Source organism: Misgurnus anguillicaudatus, chromosome 17 (assembly GCF_027580225.2).
Source record: "Misgurnus anguillicaudatus chromosome 17, ASM2758022v2, whole genome shotgun sequence".
NCBI lineage: Eukaryota > Metazoa > Chordata > Actinopteri > Cypriniformes > Cobitidae > Misgurnus > Misgurnus anguillicaudatus.
In genome coordinates this window covers 31,999,313-32,022,716 of record NC_073353.2, presented here as the reverse complement: position 1 = coordinate 32,022,716, position 23,404 = coordinate 31,999,313, and the positions used below count along the sequence as shown (strand labels likewise).

The following is a 23,404-nucleotide window of genomic DNA, read 5'->3' as shown; positions in this document are numbered from 1 at the left end:
AAGATGCTTTGAATTTTGAAGGCTGCATGTAATATCTGCAAAAAGTATTAAAGTGAAAGAGAGAAAAAAAAGTTTTGAGTAGGAGTTGTTGTTTTTTTCATTCTGTGGTTTTTGCACACCTGTAACTTTGCCATTGCTTTTACTGAGTACGCCAGAGCAGCTTACCGCATCCATATTATGCAGGGGTTAAATTTTCGCACTCTGGTCTCCAAAACGGGGCTTTCCATCATTAATGCTAGAAAAAACATAGTAACAGTATTTTCACTGCAGTAGATTTTATTTTCATCTTACAGTAAATTGCTTGGTTAAGTAGATGAAGTAGATTTGTTTATCGCAATGGAAACTTTGCGGGTGTTAACGTGTGTTTTATTGTTTGTTAAGGTGAAAAAATGGTTCGCTATTCGTACCCCGAGCTGAACTATGAGATGGGCCTAAAGTATGAGAAAGAAGCTGAGATGATGCAAGTCCAAATGATAGACCATGCTATTAGTAATGCCATCAACTACCTGGGTTCTGAATCCCTAAGGCCTGTGGTCCACCACCCGTCCCTATCCATGGCTGAGGTGGTACCCATGGTGAACCCTCTCTTCCATCCCGTCTACCCACTGGGACCGCGCATGGACCGCCCCAGCAGCCGCGAGGCTCCTCATTTGCCCCACCCTAACCATGAGTTCCCCCACCCGACCAATGGAGCGATCTCATTGGTCAGACCCAAGAATCCGCAGTCAGCCCGAGACGGGTCACCGTGCAACAGCGGGCAGGATTCGGCCGATTCGGCACGGAGCAGCCCTCGGGACAAGCTCAGTATCAACGCCAGGTCCAGATCCAGCCCTGGTTTCGGAAGGTCGGAGGAAGGCAGGGCGATCGACGCCACCCGCATCGCCCCGAGGGATGGAGTCCGGGTCTTCGGACGCGAGGGGCAGGAGCTGAGGGTGTTCCAGTGCGAGCACTGCCGCGTTCTGTTCCTGGACCACGTCATGTATACCATCCACATGGGTTGCCACGGTTACAGAGACCCATTGGAGTGCAACATCTGCGGCCACTGCAGCAAAGATCGCTACGAGTTCTCCTCGCACATCGTCCGTGGGGAACACACCTTTCGCTAAGAGCCCCGAACACAGGGCGGCATGTAAGGAGGCAAAAACGCTCACCTGAAGCATTATGTGAGCACCATATAACAGATATATGAAGGTTTGGGTCCAATAGAAATGGAGCTGTTTGAAGATTTTTTGTTGTGGTGAGGGGATGAGTACGTTTATGATGTGAATGTTTTGTTTTGGCTCGTTCACCCTGCCTTAATGTTTGTTGGGGCAGACGACAGCCAACGTGTTGGTGTTTGTTAAAGCAGCATTTGTTAGCCTTATTTTTAATCCCCCTATATAGACATTCCCTATGTTTGTTTTTTGATTGTTGTGTATGTACTGAATCTTCCAGCAGAGCAGCTATATGTTACCCTAAGTTGTGAAGTTCTTGACCTTTTGTTGTCTGTATTTTTCGGAGTACCTCAACGCATGCTGTCGCTCCTGTTTCATGGACCATGATCAATTTTACAGGTAAACCGAACAAAGGACGTCACTCAAGAACTAAATAATACTTAGTGTAGTGAAAAACGAACAAAAAAAGACTGTATTCATGGCTTCATGCTGCTGTGGCTTCTCAGTGCCTTGCTGATGTTTTGAATGGCACAATTTGCCTTTTTATGGAGTATTTTTTATCTTTCTTTATCAGCCATTCCCTTTCTTTCAAGTTCCAGACAAACTCGTGAGTTTTCATTAATAATACATCTTTTTTATTATTTTTTATGCGATGATAGCATCTCAAAAGAAGTGCTGTGGGTTGATACAACAACTCGGACAGAATTTGATGAAGCGTTATCGACAATCTCCACTGTGTCTCGCAGATCTTAATGGGGGACACGAAAAAACTATCAGATGAAGACAGATGAGTTTCGCGTGCCGTCTTTTGCTGCTGTTGTCTGTCGTCTCATGCGCTTAATATGCACTTGGCTGAAAGCAAGCACATGCCTTGATAAACCTGTTTTTGCACTGTTAGCTTGAGGCCTTGGGCAAAAATCTGCTATTTTCATGCTATTGATAAAGCAAACAAAGGTCAGAGTGCAGTTTAGCTATAGTCACTGAATACTATATTGTCATCGTATGTATGATTCAGCAGTCGCAGTATCGATATGTATACCGTATATAACCTGCTGCATATGTAGTTTCACTTATATTAACATGCTTTAACAACAGGGTTGCCATATACCTTTGAGTGAAATCGCCGAATTTCATTCAGCCTTCAGACCAAATGCCTCATCACTGTCTTTGAACAATCATCTTGAATAATAGGACTTCTTTTTTATTTTCGTATTGCACAAAGTCTATTTTCAATACACACGCCTGCCACAAAATAACGTGTTATTAAACTTTCACAGGGCTTCTGAAATATGCACGTAGAGTTTTGGTTAGCTTCTGGTTAGAAAGCGCATTTTATTTGAACGCAGAGAAGTAAACAACACGCGACCTGAGCGAGTTTCGGTTAGTTAACAGAACAAAGCAGATCTTTAAAATCAGATGGCGTGACAAATACGTTTTTGAGTTAATAGATGTCAAAAGATTGGAGAGATTTCATCGCTTGGAAGCTTCGACAGATACAAATGTGGTTATTTATCTTATTATCCCCCCCCCAACCTTTGTACTTTTCTGCATCAAGCATGGCAAACTTTTTGAGAATTGTTAACTACCGTCTTTACAATTGTTGATATCAGCTTTTTAAAATATTTACCTGTTAAAGGGGTAGTTTAGTCAAAAGTAAAAATTGATCGAAACCTGCTGGAGGATATTTGTAATCAGTGGGGAAATAGGAACACCACTGACTTCCATAGTAGAAAAAAAATACTATGGAAGTTAATGGTGCTCCAATACTGTTTGGTTACCAATTTAAAATGGAAATTTGGAGGTTTAGAAAAAAATTAGTGTGAGTAAATGATTCATTTTTGGGTAAACTACCCCTTGAATTTTCGTTTCTGTTACCTCTTTCTTAGTTATCTGTAAATATTGTTTAAAATTACATAAGCACTCTGTAGCACAACCCATAAATCGAGCTTTAATGAATGTGGACGGCTCATCACAGCCTTCACGACTGTCAAAATCTCCTTTTGCACATTTGATGGGCTTTTCCGCCTTGCCGTTTTGTGTCAGTTCTGAAAGAGCCTTACACCGCTATCTTGCTTTAAAAACATTATATAAGACTTTGCTGTGCCTATTGTAGTTTTGTAAACCGTTTGAAAAGCTTTGCTTCTGCCTTTATTGCTTTGTGAAAAACCCAAACAACTGTGAATATGCCCTTTAAACATTCTGTGGTAAAATACGACGAATAGCACTGATAGAGACGCATTCATATTGTCTGAACGTTTATGATGTTCTTTTAAAAGTTGTTTTGCTTTTTTTCACACGCGAAAATATCACACACGCACACCGCCTCTTAATTCCTGGAACGTTTTGAAGAATTTATTTGTATTTGTGAAGCATGAATATCTTGTGCGTTTTTTGTTTTTTATTTTATTCGATTCGGTTGGTGTCACATGCAGGCATGATCATCGGGCATGACACTGAATGTGCTCCACGATTCCAGGGCATTTAAATGATCATACCTTATTGTATATTTTACTTTTTTCCAAAAAAAACAAAAAAAAAAGGAACAAGGTGAAGGACACATTGATGTAAAACTATGTTTACAACACGAACAAAGCGTGTTCTTATGAGTCCACATAAGCGCAGAGTACTTGAAGTTACGAGAAAGGCCCTCTAAAGTCAGGTTTCACTTTTTACCTTAAAGTGTATGGGACTGCTATTTTCTCATCTGTGTAAATATCTATTTTTCGTGAGTGAGCAGTGTTTTTTAACTGTTCTTATGGACTGTGGACCTTACAAGCAGTACAAAAAAGAGGTTTGCAGTGTATTTTTATAACATGTGAACAAATGTATGGATTACATACAGTATATTTTGGTTAAAATGTTGAAAGGGGGTTATCTTTTGCTGTGTGTTGGTTCGCTTTTTTGGGTTTTCTCAGGTAAAGTGTTGTCAAAATCTTAAATAACGGAATTTATAAGGAAGTTTAGGAAATATGAAATTATATTGAATTGTTTGATAATATGTGACTTAAAATCCAACGTCAGATATCCAAATCTATCTATAAATATATAAATATATATTTTTTATTTTTTAAATATATGAATCTTACAAGCAAGACCAGGTTTATTGATATAAAACGTTGAAATTTGTAACGTTGAGAAAATTGTGTCGTTGTATGTTGGTTTTTAAAGCATGGGCTTTTCTGCATTAAACTCAGTCATCACCATAAGCTGTGGCGGTCTGTTTCTTTTCAACTCTGAGTCTATTTAATGTGTGTGTGTGTGTGTGTGTATGTGTGTTATATTGTTTCTGGTGTGAATTACTCTTTCGATTCTCTACCGAGCGTAGATGTGTTGTCTTATATAGACTGAGGCCTTTTAGAGGACTTGTGGTTTAGTCAAAGGCCGTTTCTTTCCTTTACACTGTCCTTCGCTGGTTTGCAAAGTTGTTCAGCAGCCTGACTGAATGTCACACCAACAAACACACGCAGTGTTACAGGAAAAACAAGCCGGAGATTGATATTATATTTACTGGGTGATAAAGAATGACTGTGTTTCTTATTTTAACCGAATTACCTGCATGAGACATTCAGACTCATACTTTGCAAATCAGTGTTGTTGTTAATCGCTGAAATTAGAATGAATCAATTTCACATAAGTTTGACTAATGTTTTTCTGTGGCCACTGGGTTATGCGATTGAATCATTTTGAGTCATATATTAATAATCAAATAACTAAGTTATTAATCCTATTTCTTTTATCCAGTCAAAAGCGTTTAGTTTTAATTTAAATTTGTTATGTTTTTTGCATTATTTTAATTTATGTTGCCATGTTGGTGTTTTGTCAGTGTGGGTAAAATTATCCAAAGTTTTATATGCTTATTAGCCATTGTTTATGAAAAAGGATATTTCTTTGATAGACATGAAGTTCAGGTTGGTAAATGAAAATTGTTGGGCAATTACCCAGATTAGTCCCTGGCTGAAATGCATATTATTTTATTTGCAAACATATCAGTGCAATTTTGTATCTCAATATTGTTTTTTATTATGTTTATAAAACTAATATATACTAATGTCTTAATATAACCAAGTCCTAGTCCTGGATTAATCTGGGAAACAGCCCCTATAATATTTAATTACATTTTAGGTTGTATGAAGAGTAAAATATATAGGTATCAAAATATCATCCTGTAATACCCGAAATACTGTCACCATTGGTTTTATAGTAAATTACTGTGAAACCCACAACTGATGGTTATTTTGCAGTCGATATTTATAATATAGCACCGCCTTTGTTTACCTCAACGTATTTTAATCGCTGTACTGCTTTTAAATACAGAGTTTCACAACGACAAGTTTGACTGACAGGCATACAATCTTAAAAATGGAGTTTACAAAAATGTCCTTTATCCGGCTGATGGGTCCATAAAGTACCTTTAACATCCATAGCACCTTTCTGTTGCACTTTTTGCACTTACATTTTTAAATTTAATCAACTAGGATTTAAAAGTCATTTCATATATCTTGACAAGTTGCTAATTTGATTAAATTGAGTTGAATGTCAATTTTATTTTATTAAGTTACAGCAACTCATCACTATTCAATGCAGTTTAAATGACTTTCCAAGTTGAATAAGTGCAAAAATATTATTACAGTGTTATTCAGACTATAAATTAGTAATAAAGAAATAAGAACCTTTGACTGAAAGGGTGTTTTGTAAAAGCAAATAATGCCGCTCCCCATTTCATTTTTATTTAAGCATTTATGTGTCTCAATCACAGGTGTTATCTCCCTACAAAACACCTGTTAAAGCAGGACATCTAAGTGTTTCATACGAACACAGACATATAATCGTATTTATTTTGCGTCTGTGTGTTCTGGAAAGCCCTTGATGAACCCATAACAGCAACGAACCCGCTGGGGCTTCACTAACATTGCATAAACGCTGCTGCTTGCCAAGTCCGTGACCTTTGCTCATGCTTGTGCGTTTGGTCCTTCAGACAAGGGTGATGCTCCGAATGCCAGGTGGCAGCGGGTACCTCCTTCTTTGTGGCTTTTTATGCAGCAATGCTGGCATCCCCTAGAGCTCTCAAAGTCCACATGCATCAAAGTGCTGGCTCGACTCTTTGCGCCTGCAGCGTCGAAGCCCCCCAGAGATAGGTACGCTTGCAGAGAGATGAGAGAGATATGTCTGCGTTGAAGGGGCTGTGTTGGTTAAGAGCTGATTGCAACAGCGCATCTCTAAACCTCCACTTTGCCCTCCCTATTGTTTGGGGTTTTGTCAGTTTGCTACTGTCTCTCTATCTTTTTTGTGTGTGTGTTGTGCGAGTTTCTTGGGCTGATCTTGTCTGAGCATGACTCATATCCTTAATGGTGGAGGTGAGCTTTATCTCTCTAACTGTCTCTTTGCCTTGCTTTGATTTTAGGAGCCCTGCCAAAGCTTTGACTGACACACTTTCATTGGCTAATGAACTTTTTAAGAGACATTGCATGAGGCTTCATGCTGAAAGATATTGCATGGGAGCATTATAGGTGTATTCATTTGCATACTGTTTGTGCTTAAGTACTTATCAGTTCTTACTGTGTTTTAATAAAATACATGTGAAATTAAAGCTATCCCGTAGCTTCATGCCAAGGTCCTGGGTTCGATTCCCAGGACATGCATGCATTGTGAATGTAAAGTGAATGTAAAGTCACTTTGGATAACAGATTCTGCCGTATGCATACATGTACAGTTCATTGGTTGAAAATAGTAGCTTGGTCTGTACAGCATACGAAGCTACTTTTATACTACTGTAAATATAGTTAAATGAACAGTGTTGCACTTTTAGTAAGTAACAGCCTAACACTTGTTAATGCTGAGGGTTGCTTGTGCACCAAACAAGTGGGGATGTTCATGTCTCAAGTTATATTTGTGTAAAATCTTAGGGAAGCTGCACATCAGGGTTCACCACAGTGTGAAGGAGAGTTAAAACTGAGGTGTGACTTGTGCCATAAAAATGCGTTTGGCCTTTAGCCCTCATGCTGCGGCACATGTACTTAAGCCCTCAGATAGGTGTGAAGTTACTCTGTGGTGTATTTTAAACTTCCTTTTTTTGAAATTCTCACACAACTAAAATGGTAAAATAAGAATTTTCTTTCATATACCCTTAATAGATTTCGATGCGGAGGTGGATGTCAGACTGTTTTATTGTATATTTGTCGTGATTGGTTTATTGAGTTTAATTTCTGTATAGACACAAAATCCTAGCTAGTTAATTGAAAACTTATTGATTTTTAGGTGTAAGCTGTCACAACCTCTATAGGATGCTTTATTAAACGATAAATACAAAATAAACTGTTAAAAACAGAAAGGTAATGTATTCAAACCGTTGCAAAGCCAACATTTGCTGTAACTAATACAAATTATACATACTTACAGTATTTAGTGCTGGCCGGTGACTTTTCTTCAGAGGGGCGCAAATTCAAAATATGTGTTCGGAGTGTCATGTGTGTGGCTTGTCACATCAAAATGTGTGTTATTGGTGCGTCATTCGAAACTGTGCATCATGTGTCATCTCAAAATGCGTGCCTGCTGCACGCATGTCAAAGGGGTTTATGATAAAAGAGACAGCAGGGACATATTTTGACTTGATACGTTCACGTGACGCACCGAACATGTTTTAACGAACTTTGCATCGTGTGCCCTCGAAAAAGAAGTCACAGTGTATGGCTGCATCCGAAATGGCTACTTCCATAATACACCCACCTAAAGGATTATTAGGAACACCATACTAATACTGTGTTTGACCCCCTTTCGCGTTCAGAACTGCCTTAATTCTACGTGGCATTGATTAAACAAGGTGCTGAAAGCATTCATTAGAAATGTTGGCCCATATTGATAGGATAGCATCTTGCAGTTGATGGAGATTTGTGGGATGCACATCCAGGGCACGGAGCTCCCGTTCCACCACATCCCAAAGATGCTCTATTGGGTTGAGAACTGGTGATTTTGGTGGGGCCCCTTTAATTCAGTAAACTCATTGTCATGTTCAAGAAACCAATTTGAAATGATTCAAGCTTTGTGACATGGTTCATTACCCTGCTGGAAGTAGCCATCAGAGGATGGGTACATGGTGGTCATAAAGGGATGGACATGGTCAGAAACAATGCTCAGGTAGGCCGTGGCATTTAAACGATGCCCACTTCGCACTAAGGGGCCTAAAGTGTGCCAAGACAACATCCCCCACACCATCACACCACCACCACTAGCCTGCACAGTGGTAACAAGGCACGATGGATCCATGTTCTTATTCTGTTTACGCCAAATTCTGACTCTACCGTCAGAATGTCTCAACAGAAATCGAGACAACTGTCCAATTTTGGTGAGCTCGTGCTAATTGTAGCCTCTTTTTCCTATTTGTAGTGGAGATGAGTGGTACCCATTGGTGTCTTCTGCTGTTGAAGCCCATCCACCTCAAGGTTGTGCGTGTTGTGGCTTCACAAATGCTTTGCTGCATACCTCGGTTGTAATGAGTGGTTATTTCAGTCAAAGTTGCTCTTCTATCAGCTTGAGATCCCGAAGTGTTGGACACCGATGGACACTTTGCTATCCTGTGAGCCCCGTGAGAGGAGTTATCCATTGTAGAAGAAGACGGAGTGGTGTAGTTTTATTCAAAAATGTCCAAAAGTGGTAACGCAGCCCTAATCAAATGCAAATACATATATTAAACAGCTGTCCCTTGTGATTAAATTGCACTAGTTTAAAGTCATACAAGTTAATGACTAACTTGTTGTTATGACGAATTATGTCACGTAATTACGTATTAACATGGTGAATGTAGTAATTCGGAATCCTTTCATATTATCCATATTCATACTACATAGAACATATAGTTTTAAACGTCGATGAGTAGGTACTAATTCAGTACTGTCACAGTATGCTGTTTCGGATGCCACCCAAATTGATCCTAATATATATTAGGCTATAATATTTCTATTAATATTTAATGCTGCAATCTGTAACATTTGCCTCTTTGTCGCCATCTCTGTCTGAAACATAAAATTGCATGTTACTTTACAAAGTTTTTGAGAAACAACTGAGATTTCCCGCAAAATCTGACCTGACAGCTCAACTTATAAAACACTTATTAAGCTTGCTGTTATTATAAGCTTACCATAGTGTACTGCGGTAAAGTAAAGAGACAGTTTTGAACATTAAGGGCCGTTTTCCCGGACAGGGATTAGACTAGTCCTAGACTAAAATAAATGTATGAGCTGTCCAAACTGAAAACAACTTGCAATGACATATCTTAAAATATAGCAGTGCCCTTTGTTTTGCCTCAAAATACATACAAGTAATGTTTTTAATAAGGCGTGTTTGTTAAAACTAGTTATATTTCCTAATTAAACTAAGGTCTAGTCCTGGCTTAAGCTAATCCCTGTCTGGGAAACCACCCCTGATTGTTAATGTAAGCTTGCTGAAAAACTGACTTTAATTTGTTTTTAACCAAAAAACTTCATAGATTGCAGCTTTTGCAGAGTAAACAACTTGTCCCTGACCTTTGTTAAATTCAATTTTTTTTTTATTAAAACCCACCTTTATTATATATTTTACTCTAGCCCACAAACCCTGATTAAATTTATTGTGCATTTTTGACTTTATTTATTTTTTACTGCACTGTAAAAAAAATCAGTAGAAATAACAATGTTATTGCAGCTGGGTTGCCGGTAATTTACCTTCGATTTGAATGTATGTTATTTACTGGCAAGAGTTTGTTCAAAGTTAAATAAATTTTAAATATTAACAAGTCTTTATCTTTACAGAATAAAACTATACAATAACAGCCTCATGCAAAGCATTCTGGGAACCAGAAATCATCCTCAACCTTTTTCTGTTTTTTGCTTCAGATTTTGTTTCCCAGAATGTTTTGCTTGATGCTGTTATTTTAGTTTTACTCTGTAAAGACAAAGACTTGAAAATGTTTCATGTTCATTTAACCTTGAACAAAATGTTGCCAGTAAAAAACAAATTTAAATCCACGGTAAATTACCGGCAACCCAGCTGCAATTTCTACGGAATTTTTTTACAGTGTGTGTAAATACGCAACAGGACCTTTTTTCATGTTTCAAAAAACAACATTTCTCTGTTACACAATGGATGTCACTCATTTCCTGAAACGTCCCGCTGAATGAACTTGATTCATATTTTGAAATATCCAATTTCCATCCATTCTCCAACAATCATAACCAATCACGCAAGTCTACTTCTCGAGATCTCCGGTGACTCATGCTAATTTCGAATCATTGGTGTTGTACTGTCAGGTACTAACTGATCATTGTGACCCAGAAATATCTTCAGGATTGTTGTGCAATCATCACAGGTGACTCCTATTCCAGTTTTTCAAGCTCAGCAATGTGGGGGTTGCATTAGCTGGTGCTTTGTGCCATCCACTGCATTGGAGAACACACCCTGTTAAAAATGCATGCCTTTATAAGACCATTGCTCCACACACCTCCACAGTCAGTCGGCAGGATTCAGAGCACGCCGTGACAGAACGTCCAAAAAATGTACGGCACACAAACTGTAAGAGTCGTGACTCAAGTACATTTGAAAGACAGAAAGTTAAGAGATTTACGTGGGAAAAACAACGAGCGATTGTCATGCTGTGTATTAGTGCTGGGAGTGTCAGGAGAATCCAGCTCCACAGGTGTGGGTGGTTTGCTGACCGTCATGAAGTGCCAACAGCCAGTATCCTTTCTCACAAAGCCCTAGGAAAGCAAGGCCACTGTCTTAAGGGCCTAAAGCTATTGTTGAAATCCTACACGAGCTCATGGGAGATGAAGATGTGTGAGAGAAAAAGGTTTTGCTGTCAACATTCCGCCTCGGGCCGGTTTCATGAAAAACAAACAAGGAGAGCTTTGGTATGATTTACAGAGTTGCATTTGAGCAATAGTTGAACCAAAAATGTACTCATCGTGCCGTTTTCCAATTTTCGGTAAATGCAAACTGAGCTGCTTGAATGTGTAAAAAAATCATTTTATGTGTACTCCATACATGCTGACTTGTTTTAACCCATGGTTCGGTAAAATATGGACAAACCCAACATGCTGCTGGGTCAAATATGGGCAATTTCTAGGTTAATTTAAACCACGGGTTGGTTTTGTCCATATTTTACTCAACCGTGGGTTAAAACAACCCAGCACTTTTTAGGCCTACATATTTAAAAATAAAAAAGCATCATAAAACTATAAGAAATGAAGAGTTTGATTACAAGTTTTTTTCCTTCAAAATGCTATAAATTTATTGAATCAATATATAAATGTGCATTCATCTTTGCCGTGTTATATTCATTTAGTTGACTAGTGGTGTACACTGATTAAAAAAATAAACATTAATGGCATTAATCAAAACACTTACTTTCTCATATTAAAGGAACACGCCCAGAATTTGGGAATTTAGCTTATTCACCGTATCCCCCAGAGTTAGATAAGTCCATACATACCTTTCTCATCTCCGTGCGTGCTGTAACTCTGTCTGACGCAGCCCCCGCTAGCTTAGCTTAGCACAAAGACTGGAAGTAAATGGCTCCAGCCAGCACACTGCCACCAACAAGCGACAAAAAACGTGATCATTTTCCTATTTATGTGTTGTGATTTGTATAGTCAAACCGTGTACAAATAACAAGGTGATATGAGACACAGCGATCTTTTAACATTATACATACTGAGAACTATATTCTCAGAAGACGAAGCACTGCTACATGGGTGGAGTGATTTGCACAACTCTGACCGAACTCTCTGCTCCTCACCAAGAGCTTCTCGGGTGCCGCGAGCAAATCAAAACCCAAGTAGCAGTGCTTCGTCTTCTGAGAATATAGTTCTCAGTATGTATAATGTTAAAAGATCGCTGTGTCTCATATCACCTTGTTATTTGTACACGGTGTGACTATACAAATCACAACACATAAATAGGAAAATGTTTGCGTTATTTTGTCACTTATTGGGAGCAGTTTGCTAGCTGGAGCCATTCACTTCCAGACGTTGTGCTAAGCTAAGCTAGCAGGGGCTGCGTCAGACAGAGTTACAGCACGCACGGAGATGAGAAAGGTATGTATGGACTTATCTAACTCTGCCGGATACAGTAAATAAGCTAAATTCCCAAAATCTGGGCGTGTTCCTTTAAGAACAGTCATTGCTGCTGTCATCCTTGGGATGTCGTCGCTGAACTTTTTTGATTTTTGATGGCGTTGTGTAAAATTAAGGCTTTGAACCGGTTCACGGAACGAAAACCAGAAACTTTCAAAAATATATGTTTTGGAGCAGAAAAGTTTATTTTAAATAATGGTAACTGGTTAATACCGTTATTTTTTCGTTCTTTGACAAGATTTCTGTGCAAAAAGACTCGGTGAAGTTCACTTCCAGTCATCGTTTACTCATCTGAGAAATGAGAAGCTTGCCACAGGCAAGTAGCCTACTCAAGCCCAAGTCTCTAATGCTCAATCATAAGAGGTAAATATTGTAGGCTACCAAGTATCTCAAGATGTTTGTTTTAATACTAATTAGTGGTGTAAAGCATTGCAGTTAATCCATGATTCGTACAGATCACGACCCACGGTTCGGCTTGCATGCAATTTGCGGATAAATACGCAAATTTAAATAGGGTGAAAGTTGATCATTTGCACGTGTTTCAAAGGCTTGCAAATGTTAACACTTAAGTGATTTGAAACAATTTAACCACAAAAAGGCGCTCAAGTGAACAATTTTCTGTACACAGAGACGCACATGCGGTTGAATGTGTCAGGTCCAAGTCCAATCAAACGTGATTATCCCTATGCCCTTCAAAGATCAGAACTCTTGATGTATAAATTTGAGAGTTGCGCTACTGTGTCTCATGAAGTCCATTAAAATACATTTGGCAAATATAGCACTGAAAAACAACGTAATTTTCACTTTATGTGGAGCAACTGTTTATGCTGCATCTTCTTCCTGAAGCGCCGTTTGGCATTCGTCCTCCGTCTATGTGTGTGCGCGTGTTTAAGTGCACTCAACAAATGTAGGCATGTCAGAATTACAGTTATGCCGCTTACATAATGTAGCCTTTTTTAATGTTTGATGACAAGATAGAGACTTTAAGGACAAGTTCGGTATTTTACACTTAAAGCCCTGTTTTCAGATTGTTTATGATGAAGTAGAACGGTTTTGACTGAAATTTGGACATATGATGCTGGCCCGAGAATTTTCGGTTTCTGTTGTATCACCCACTACCTCTTCAATGGCTGCATAGGTGTACTGGAACAATCCTTCCTAAAATGCATTAAACTTTTGTTTACAAAGACGTGAAACTCACCGAGTTGTCAGGGGTGTTCACTTATATGCTCACACAAGAATCGCTGCAAAAGATGCTTTCCAACAGGTGTTTTACCGTTCGTTGTGAACTTGTGTACCTATTTTTCCAAACGCCTCACACCCGTATATTCTTCTGTTGAGAGCTTGAATAATAGACACTCCAGCCCAGTTGGTGGCGATAATCCACCTTTGCCAATTGCAAGAATACAAACAACGTTCCCGGTGCGCAGTAATACCGTACCTCACAGCACATCTAATACAAGTCAATGGAGTTGGACAAAAACTTCGATAAAACCTGTTGGAATGTGTATTTTGCAGCGATTTTTGTGTGAGCATATCAGTGAACACCCCTGACCATTCGCTGAGTTTCATGTCTTTGTAAATGAAAGTTTAATGCATTTTAGGAAGGATTGTTCCAGTGCACCTTTGCAGCCATTGTAGAGGTGGGGGGTAATACAACAACACCCGAAAATTCTCGGGCCAGCATCATATGTCCAGTTCTATTTCTTCATAAACAATCTGAAAACAGGGCTTTAAGTGTAAAATACCAAACTTGTCCTTTAAGGAAAATTATGTAGACTAATAATTTAAGTTTAATGTCCTAATAATTAGCCTACTTATTAAGTCCCACAGCTGACATGGAACGTTATTAACCGGTTCAGGAACTTCATTTTTTTGTTCTAACCAGTTCAGGAACGTCAACTTTAGGGTTAAACCGAAAACCGGAAACATTAAAATACTGTTTCTGTTCGGAACGAACCAATTGGAAAAAATTCTGGTTCAAAGCCCTGCGTAAAATAATGGAAAGTTTTTCATAAGATCCCATGGGTTCAATGTGTTAGCATGACAGAAGCTTGACGCTGTCGGGAGAACAAGCAACCGGCATTTTTCTGTCTCCCGACTCGTCCCGAGTGTCTCTCGCGTAAATTATTAGATGTTGATGGCTTACGTTTCTTTCCCGTCACGGAAAACCACCACAGGTTTATCAATGCCATCAAAAGTATTATTTTGTTTTTGTTTGTTTATTGATCACGAAGTACAAGATGAGGAAAACTATTAAGTGTATTCTACGTGCCTCCATTGTTGTTTATGGCATTTTGAAAAAACAGGGAGAAAAGATGACAGAATAACATGGCGGATATTGTATTTTGCGTAAAATTAAGAATTTACTTTTAAATACTGACCTGATACAATACTGATTTTGGTGGTAACTCATTTTTTTGCGTTTTGGAACCAACTCTTCAAATGTGGTCATATCTTCTATGTCATGTTACTGATAATCTTACTGTACCGCGTTTGACATCCTTCACAGTATTACTGGCAACTAGCTGCCAGTAACTTACTGTAGATTTTACATTTATGTTATTTACTGGCAACAGTTTGTTCAAAGTTAAATGAACATGAAACAGGTTCACGCTTTATATTCTACCGGAAGTTACTGACAACCAGCTGCATAATTACAGCTCATTTTTTACAGTGTTGAAAAAAATGTAAGAAGTACTTGGAACTGAGCTTGGCAGAAATAACAATAAGAAAACAAAGTTTTAGATCTAATTTAATGTTTTATGGAACCTGTCCTGAAGAAATTACAATGCAATATTGGTTGGATTGCGCAGAAGTATATTGGATACTATGTGTCAGATAAATTCTCATACTGGCCTGACCCATTCTGGCCTGTAATATCACACATACGTTTGCTTAGCTACGGGGATGCTACACCTCCATCTTGGGTTTTTGAAGGGGCTGAGGAGTGCTATTTCCTGTGCTGAGTGTGAAAAAGAAGAAAAAAAAAACGAAGAGAGAAAGAGGGAGAGAGAAAGAAAGAAAGAGACTGCTGCAAAGGCCTCTGGGTATTGACAGGCTGGTTTGTGGTTAGGCGAGCTAGGGCGCAATCTGAAGCGAGAGGAGGACGAAGCAGCGGGAGGGGGCTTCCACGCTCCTTCCTACCGCTCACCAAATTCATACAGCCACTGCCATGGGGAAACTCCCAAACCGAGACCCATTCAGGACAAATTGCCCAAAAATGTACAGATGAACGCCGAGCCCCGAAACATGCAGAGAACTTTGCGCTCGGTGGAAGGATGAACTTTAACGGCACAAGTAGAAAACCGAGGGTTGTGTGTCTGCACCTGTGAGGAGCTTGTGTGAAAGGAGATGTGTGGAAATAGACATCTGTGGAGAGATGTGGAGGAAAGCGAGAGAGACTCTGTAGGGAGCTGAGGGCGTGCGGAGAAAAAGAGAGATAACTGGAGGAAAACTGTGAAACAGTGGTTTGATAAAAATGGGTGCACAGCTGCCAATAGCTGAAGTGAAAACAGGAAACGAATGAATATGACATCTCCCGATACATCTGACAACCCCATGATGACATCGAGAAGGTGTATTTTAGGACCGCAGGATGAACAAGGAAAGATCACGTAAAGGCAGATGGCGCCATGCATAAGCTTTGACCCACAGGCTGAGCTCCTCTGTCAGGTTTCAGCAAGCATTAATCCTCAGCGTGTTAGTTGCATATGCACACTGTGTTCACACTCTCACATCCTGAGCAGTCGTTTGAGCGTTGCGGACTGAAAAGGTCAGTGGAACGTAACCGCAGTGGAGCTGATGGAGCCAGTTTGTAACCAAGGACCAGATGCTGGTCCCGTGTCTCTGAGCGGAGTGTGCTGTCACTGCGGCTGCAACTTACTCAGCAAGCCTTGACCTCAGATACACCACTGACACTGTGGATGCATTTTCAGAAGCTTGTGAATGACAAATCTGCATAAAACAGTGCAGAATTTGTTTCATATTTAGTTTTTACTTTAGCTGAACAGTATGAATCAAACTTTTAAAGGACCCAGAAGTACAGGAACAAAAATTATGGCTGCTTTTTTTCTTTCATCTTTGACATTTTAATAGAATTTGGATAGTGTGTATGAATTATTTATGACCAAAAACTTAATGTATATTTTAGTTCAGAGTAGTCACACTTTGCCTATTTTACACCTTTGCATGCTTATGAGGTGTCCTTCAGATAAAATGGTCAAAATATGTACCCCAGCTATTTAGGTACATATATGTATGCATTTGGTACCAATGTGCACCTAGGGCTGTCACGGTTATGAAATTTGGCTTACGGTTAACTAATAAATTGTGACAGTTATGACGGTTTATTGCCTGTTTTAGAGCTTTGCCGATTATGACGATTAATTGCCTGTTTAATTGCTTTGACATTTAATTCTCAAACTATTTTTGTTTGTTCATGAAATAATTTTTGTTCGGAAATGTATGTTTTACCTGGCAGTTCATACTACTTTTTGTTTTTTTCCACTGTACTGAATGGCTTTGCAATGTATCGCATTACACTGTCAGTTAAGGAGCGCCATCTCATACTGTCTCGTTTATATAGGCTCTGCAGCTCCCCCTTGTGTTTTTAAAGAGATGTGCAATCATTGCGGTGATCTGAAATAATTGCGATGAGGTCAAATAATCGCGATGGGACGATTATTTAATCATTGTGACAGCCCTATGTGCACCTCTGATGTACTATATAAGCTGTACTTTTTGAAAAGGGCACCGCCCCAGTGACAGCTATAGGGAGCTTTTTTTTGACAGTGTAGTAGCTTTTAAAGGATATACCATGTATATAAAGCACATTTTTGCTGCTCTCCCTTTACTTTATATTTGGAATAATTACAATTTTAAGTTAAAAAATAAATAAATATGCATAATATATTTTAAAAAAATAATAATTTTAAGCACTTGAGCATACAGTTTTTTTTTTTTAGATGAGAAACATCAGTTCAGTTTAGTGCGTCCACACTTTTGATATAGTACCATAGCTCTTTGATGACATTACTGTATAGACCACACAACTTTACGATATGACAAAACAATTCACCTCTTTTATTTGATATTGTGCCTCCTTCTCCAAATGTCACTGCGGCCGCTGTTTTCTCCACTGTAGGCCTACTGTAATGTGTAGGAAGACTTTTGGTAGTAGTATGTGTGTGGGATGGTATTGGTTGTATGTGAATGGCACGATCAGTGTGAGGTTATGACAGGTCAGATGTTAACTGCAGAGTTAAAAAAAAACACTTAAGCAAGTGACGCTGAAAGGGTGGAGTATTATTTAAAAGCAATTGCTTCTGCCCTGACAGGAGGATCCAGATCTTATCCTGTGAGCATTGCATCGTGGGTGCAAAAGTGATATGGGATTTTCAAGAAATAGATGTTTGCACTAATATGATGTAACAATTTAAGTTATACTAAATGTTTTGGTTACTGAGAAAAAACAAATACAAAATCCATTGTTACCTTGGTATTATTAACTTCCACTAATTTAAAAAAAAAGAGGGAGTTTTGTAGGTAAGTTGTTTTTTAATGTGGAGGAATAAAAGCACATTAGGTGTGTAATTGATGATCTGTTTATTTTACCATTCTGATGCTGCCACAAAGAATGATGGGAAATGTAGTTTTCTAATGTAATCTAAATAAACTGAATATTTGTCTAGCATTTTCTTTGCAAGCTATCTTTGTCTTTATTAAAAAAATACAGTCAACATTTACAATTAAAACTTTATTTATAGGTGTCTCTGATACTATAATCTGTGTGTTTTCTAAAGAAATTTTCTTCACAGATGTATACGTGTTGAAACTGACAGATGGTCAGGTGGATGAAGAACCACACACATATAAACCCCCTCATCACCACCTTCTAGGCCTCATGTGTTCCTGTATTGTGGTGGTTATATTCAATTTGTGAAAAACCATTAAACTTTTTTTACTTATTGTTTGTGAGTAAAACTATGATTTGGGAAGAAAACTTTTTTGACTTGTTTAATGTTTTTTTTTACTGTGATGCACTTATCTCTTTCTTCAACATCTTTATTCAAAGGTACAGTAAAATAATACAACATCTCAAAGACTGCGAATTGATTTAATATAATGTGTAGTTGTATTGTTAATAAAACATATTTGAAACAAACGTTTGAAACAGTTCTTAAAGTTAGATATTATATAGTAAACCTATTTCTAATTTACATAAAATACAATATGGTGAACAATATTTTGGTAATTGTAGTTGAAAAAGATAAAATATAAAATATAAAATTGGTTTAATTAAACAGACCGCGTTCACGAACTTTTAAAACAGCTAACTTCAGTGTGAATCAAGGGAAGATTTTCACATTATTATTTTATTTGAAAATTTCTTGAAAAGTAAAATGTTTTACTTAAATGCAGAAGTTAGGAAATTATTTACAAGGTAAATAACATTTAAACCTCCAGCAAAATTTATAAGGGGTTACAGGTTAAGAAATCATAACTACGTGACTTTTGTTCTGCTATTGGATGAACTGCGATCACGTGACTTACAGGTGGCGCGTCAGATGCCTCTTTTAATTTCTTCTGCAAGGTTTCTTCGAAGTTGACAACTAATTTATACATAAATAAGGAAAACAGTCGATAGTTGTAAACAGTATGAAGAATGTACTTTGCACGCGCAGCTGTGACCACTGACGTCATCCATTAAGTGTCAAGTTTTTCGGCCTTTCATCACAGCAGAAGTTGGTTGACGGTTCGGGAAACTGCGGAGAGTCTGGATGAGAAGGTTGACAGGTCGAGATGATTCGGTATGCTTTAAGTGTACAGAAAAAAACCCACACAAACTGACACTTGCAGACATGCACTCACGCGAACATACAATGTCAATTTTCCGACAAGTATGCACGCACAGGCGCAATGATATGAACTCTGGCATGTTGAATGCACGCGCTTATCTTGATCGTGAGTGGAGCTGGTGTCAGTAGGCTATCTGTAGCCTATATAAATAGTGATAAATGAGAATGCTAAGCAGCATCATCATCATCATATACCCTGAACCACGTGAGACCGCAGGACTGCGTTTTCTGTCTTTTTATAGAGATGCACAGGCAGTTCTCAGAGCTTTGCGAGAATAAGATATGCGCGTGGCTTTCTTCTATGTGGCTTATTTTACTTCGACGTTAAAGATAACTGGCTGAGCTTAAACGACTTCAATGTATATCCATGAATTTTTATATATTGTGGTTATTACAGACTCTAGTACTGGAAGACCTCTACACAAGGGTGATGCTGCCTCCATGTGGCAGAGGCTTTTAAATACCTACACCTAACCCTTCGTAATATTCTGTATATTCAGGCTGTTTGGGATAGAGTCATCTCAATGTCAAAGAGTGTCCCAATCTTCCTTAATTTCCTAATATCCTGTTTTCATTTTTTTATCTATTACTAACCGCACACTGTGTTGTTTTTCTCAGTGTCCAGCAGATGTCATAATTTTACACAATGTAGAGACACATTTTGTTTAATGGTAACCATTTCCCTCAAACAGTTCATTTTTAAAAGTGCAAATATTGTGGTAGATGTTCTCTTTGGTACCATGGTGCTCCAGAAACCACGTTTCACCTACAAAAATGTGATGTAATGTTTATATGTCATTGCATTTCTTTGTGAGATCCAATTACTTTGAAGTTGTTTTTATGGTATAATTTCAGTATTCAAAATCAGTGTGCCTTTCTTAACCTATCCTAATTTTTTGGAAACAGTTAACAATAAGTTTATGCCTTATTGTTAACTGTTTCCCTGACAAGGTTTATTCTAGTCCCAGACTAAAATGCCTCATGCATGTTTGAGTTGCCTTATTTAAAAACATTTTGGACTGACATATCTTAACATTTATCAGTGTCATTTTAATATCACCACCAGTATTGTTGTTTATAAGGCATGTTTGTAAAAACTACTTAAATATCCTAATATAATCTAAATTAATTCCCATATACACTAGTCAATGTTTTAAGTGGGTCAAAACCTTTCATAAAAGTAGTTTTAAAACCAATACCCAATACAAATTCTTGTCTTAGGACAACTTTTATTAACTTTTTTGATCCACTTCAAATGTTGACTAGTATATTTGTTAACCTCAGTTTCTGAATTACATAACATGATCTAACAATAAACAATAATTCTTCATTATTTATTATTCTTAATTCATAATAGTTCCGAATTTATTTATATTTTTTAATCGAGAATTGCATTGGGATTTACATTAACAAAGACTAGTAAATACTGAAATATTATATTACTCATTGTAAGTTCATGTTTGGTAATGAATGTACTAATATTATAAAGTGCAACCTTATTGCAAAGTGTTAATAATTTTTATTAAAATACTTTTATCAACAGCAGTGTAAAGTGTTATCTTAAATTGTCTATTAGGGGGTTTCCGGGACAGGGTTTATTTTAGTCCCAGATTAAAATGCATGTTTGAGCGTTCTTAAATTAAAAACATCTTGCACTGACATATCTGAACATATATCAGTGTCAATGTTTTGTGTCAAGATGCACACCAGTATTGTTTTTCTTTTTTTTTTGTAAGCCATGTTTGTAAAAACTGCTAACTGACCTAATATAAATAAGGGCTAGTCCTGGATTAATCTAAACCTTGTCCGAGAAATGTTCCTTAAGTACAGTGCACTCATTAGTAAAAAAAATCCTGTGACCAAAAACAGTGCAAATGTTTCTGGGTACACTCTAAAAAATAAAACATTGAATCAACAAAAAAAAATATGTTAACCGTTTCCACTAGAATTTTTGACTTTAGACTGCTTGCAGAATTACATTAATTCAAAGTGATGTTTTGAGTTTGGTGAATTACCTTTTATGCCACAATAAAACGCATATTTAAGTTGATCCAAAACAATGTTTTAAGTAAGGAGAAGTAGCTTTTAGGCCACAATGAAACACATTTTTAAGTAATATGAACTTAATTATTTTCAACATGAATGCAAGTAATAAAGTTGATCTAACATAATATTTTAAGTTAGATGAAGAAGTTTTTGCCCATAATAAAACACATTTCTAAGTCACATGAACTTATTATGGTTGATCTCTACAAGAGTTAAGATGAGCCCTGCCTATAATAAAGACATTTTCCTGTGTTTCCCAGTAGGCAATTTTTTAAATATATACAGACACCAGTAATGATCAGATTTTTTTCCAAATGAAATTCAGGCTTACCATGACTGAGTGAAGGTTATCCACTGTCTCAGGGATTCCAGATGGTAGTACTAATTTACGGACATCATGATCCGCAAGAATCACTCGGAGTTGAACTGGTTGTGACATTATGCATCCTGTACACAAAATGTTTTACATGTTTCAATCATTTTTAGTAAATGGTGAATAATGTTCAAGAAGAACTCTGGTGAATTTAAACATTGACCTCATTTATTTGTAAATTTGGAGTGCTGTCAGTACACAGAACAATGACAAAAATCTGTGTTGCCTACACTGTGTAGTCCTCTTTTTAAAATTTGCACCTTGTCGACTTCAACGGAGCCAGTTTTAAACCTGCTTTTAGCCTCTTAACATCCTTGATGTGACATTTCAAGTGCCCAGCCCTTATGAGTGACTACCCCAAGTGTGAACCTCGGTGAATCCGACTGCGGTAGATGCGAAAAACATGAACAAAAGTGATGCCAATTCAGCCACCGTACATGCCCGCATTTTCCTCCTGCCCTCAGTCAAAGTCCACAGCAGTCGACCGTCGAGTTCACGCGCATCTGAGTCTCCACCGTAGCTCAGTCACGCGTGGGATTTGGACAATCGACTACTGTGGACTTAAATCGAAAACAGGATGTAAATACAGATATGTGGCTGGCTGAATTGGCATCAATTTTGTACATGTTTTTCGCATCTGCTGCAGTCAGATTCACTCTGTTCGCTATTGAGGGGATCACTCATGGGCTGGGCACTTAAAATGTCACATCAAGGATGTTAAGAGGCTAAAAGCAGGTTTAAAACTGGCCCCGTTGAAGTGGGTGCAAATTTTAAAACGAGCATAACACTGTGTAGGCAAGACCGATATTTGTTGTTGTTCTTTGTATTGACACACAAACACACACACACACACACACACACACACACACACACACACACACACACACAATAAAGTGACCCCGATAAGTATCAGAACTGTAAAGACAAGGTTTTTCTGTTTGCTGAGGAGACCAGAAATTGGTAAGATAAATATCAGTATGTCAGAAGCTTAGAATGTCATATTTTATTAACCTTTGTTTATGTTTCAACACATACATGCTTTAACAACAAAGAACAACCGCATTAAATGCTGACTTATGTGTATTGTACACAAATGCACATAAGTGAATCAAACTGATCCTACACATTTAATGCTTTTCATGTGTAAACAATCAGGACACAGCTCAGTGCCCATTAAAAAAAAAATAATGTGACAGATTCTGTACTCATGTTTATCTTTTAATGTTTAGACATTTCTTGACTCCACAACAAATAGAAGAATACTTATGAATAATTATGCAGTATGTGTAAAACTGCAACATACACAAACAGTACAAAAAAAAGAATACAAACACAGAATAGACAAGCATTACAAATTAACAAATTAACTTTAGTCTAAATGTTGATGTAGCTTATAGCTGAAATATCAGACAAGTAAACTGACAACAGTTTTGCATATGTATAAAGTTAGAGCCTCCTAAGATGGTCTAAGGACATTGACAGTTTACACTTACATAAAAATGATTTTAGACAAAACTCATGTTTTCATACGTTGTCATGTCACGTGTGTTTTGTGAGAATCACTTACATCATACAGTACATTATGCAGCGAATCAGACGTCAATCATCGATGGATTTTCTTCAATCTGTGCTAGCGTTTCTGGAGGTTGCACGCGTTTAACTGTGTTTGACGACGAACAGGACTCGCGCGTATGTAATGGCGGGTACATGTGTGAAGTTTTGCTTTTAGTTAAAAGATTGTTAAATTCATTTCCACGTCACCCAACACTGGTTATATTCTGCGTGTTTCTACATAGGTTACGAGTAAAACAGCTTCGGACGATTCCGTGTTTGCAGTGATCTGAACAATTCATTAAAACTTTTTCGCGA

At 37.8% G+C, this 23,404-nt stretch overlaps 1 protein-coding gene across 5 annotated transcripts in view; it reads left to right on the top strand.

Moving 5' to 3' along the window:
• Positions 1-4,354, top strand: part of ikzf2 (IKAROS family zinc finger 2) — a 35,506-nt gene extending 31,152 nt beyond the window's left edge. For all 5 annotated transcript variants that reach the window (XM_055215649.2, XM_055215644.2, XM_055215648.2 and 2 more), the window contains one exon: positions 382-4,354. In XM_055215649.2, the coding sequence (XP_055071624.2) occupies positions 382-1,106 (725 nt within the window). In that variant the 3' untranslated portion in view covers positions 1,107-4,354. The remainder of the gene's footprint in view (positions 1-381) is intronic.
• The last annotated feature ends 19,050 nt before the right edge of the window (positions 4,355-23,404 follow it).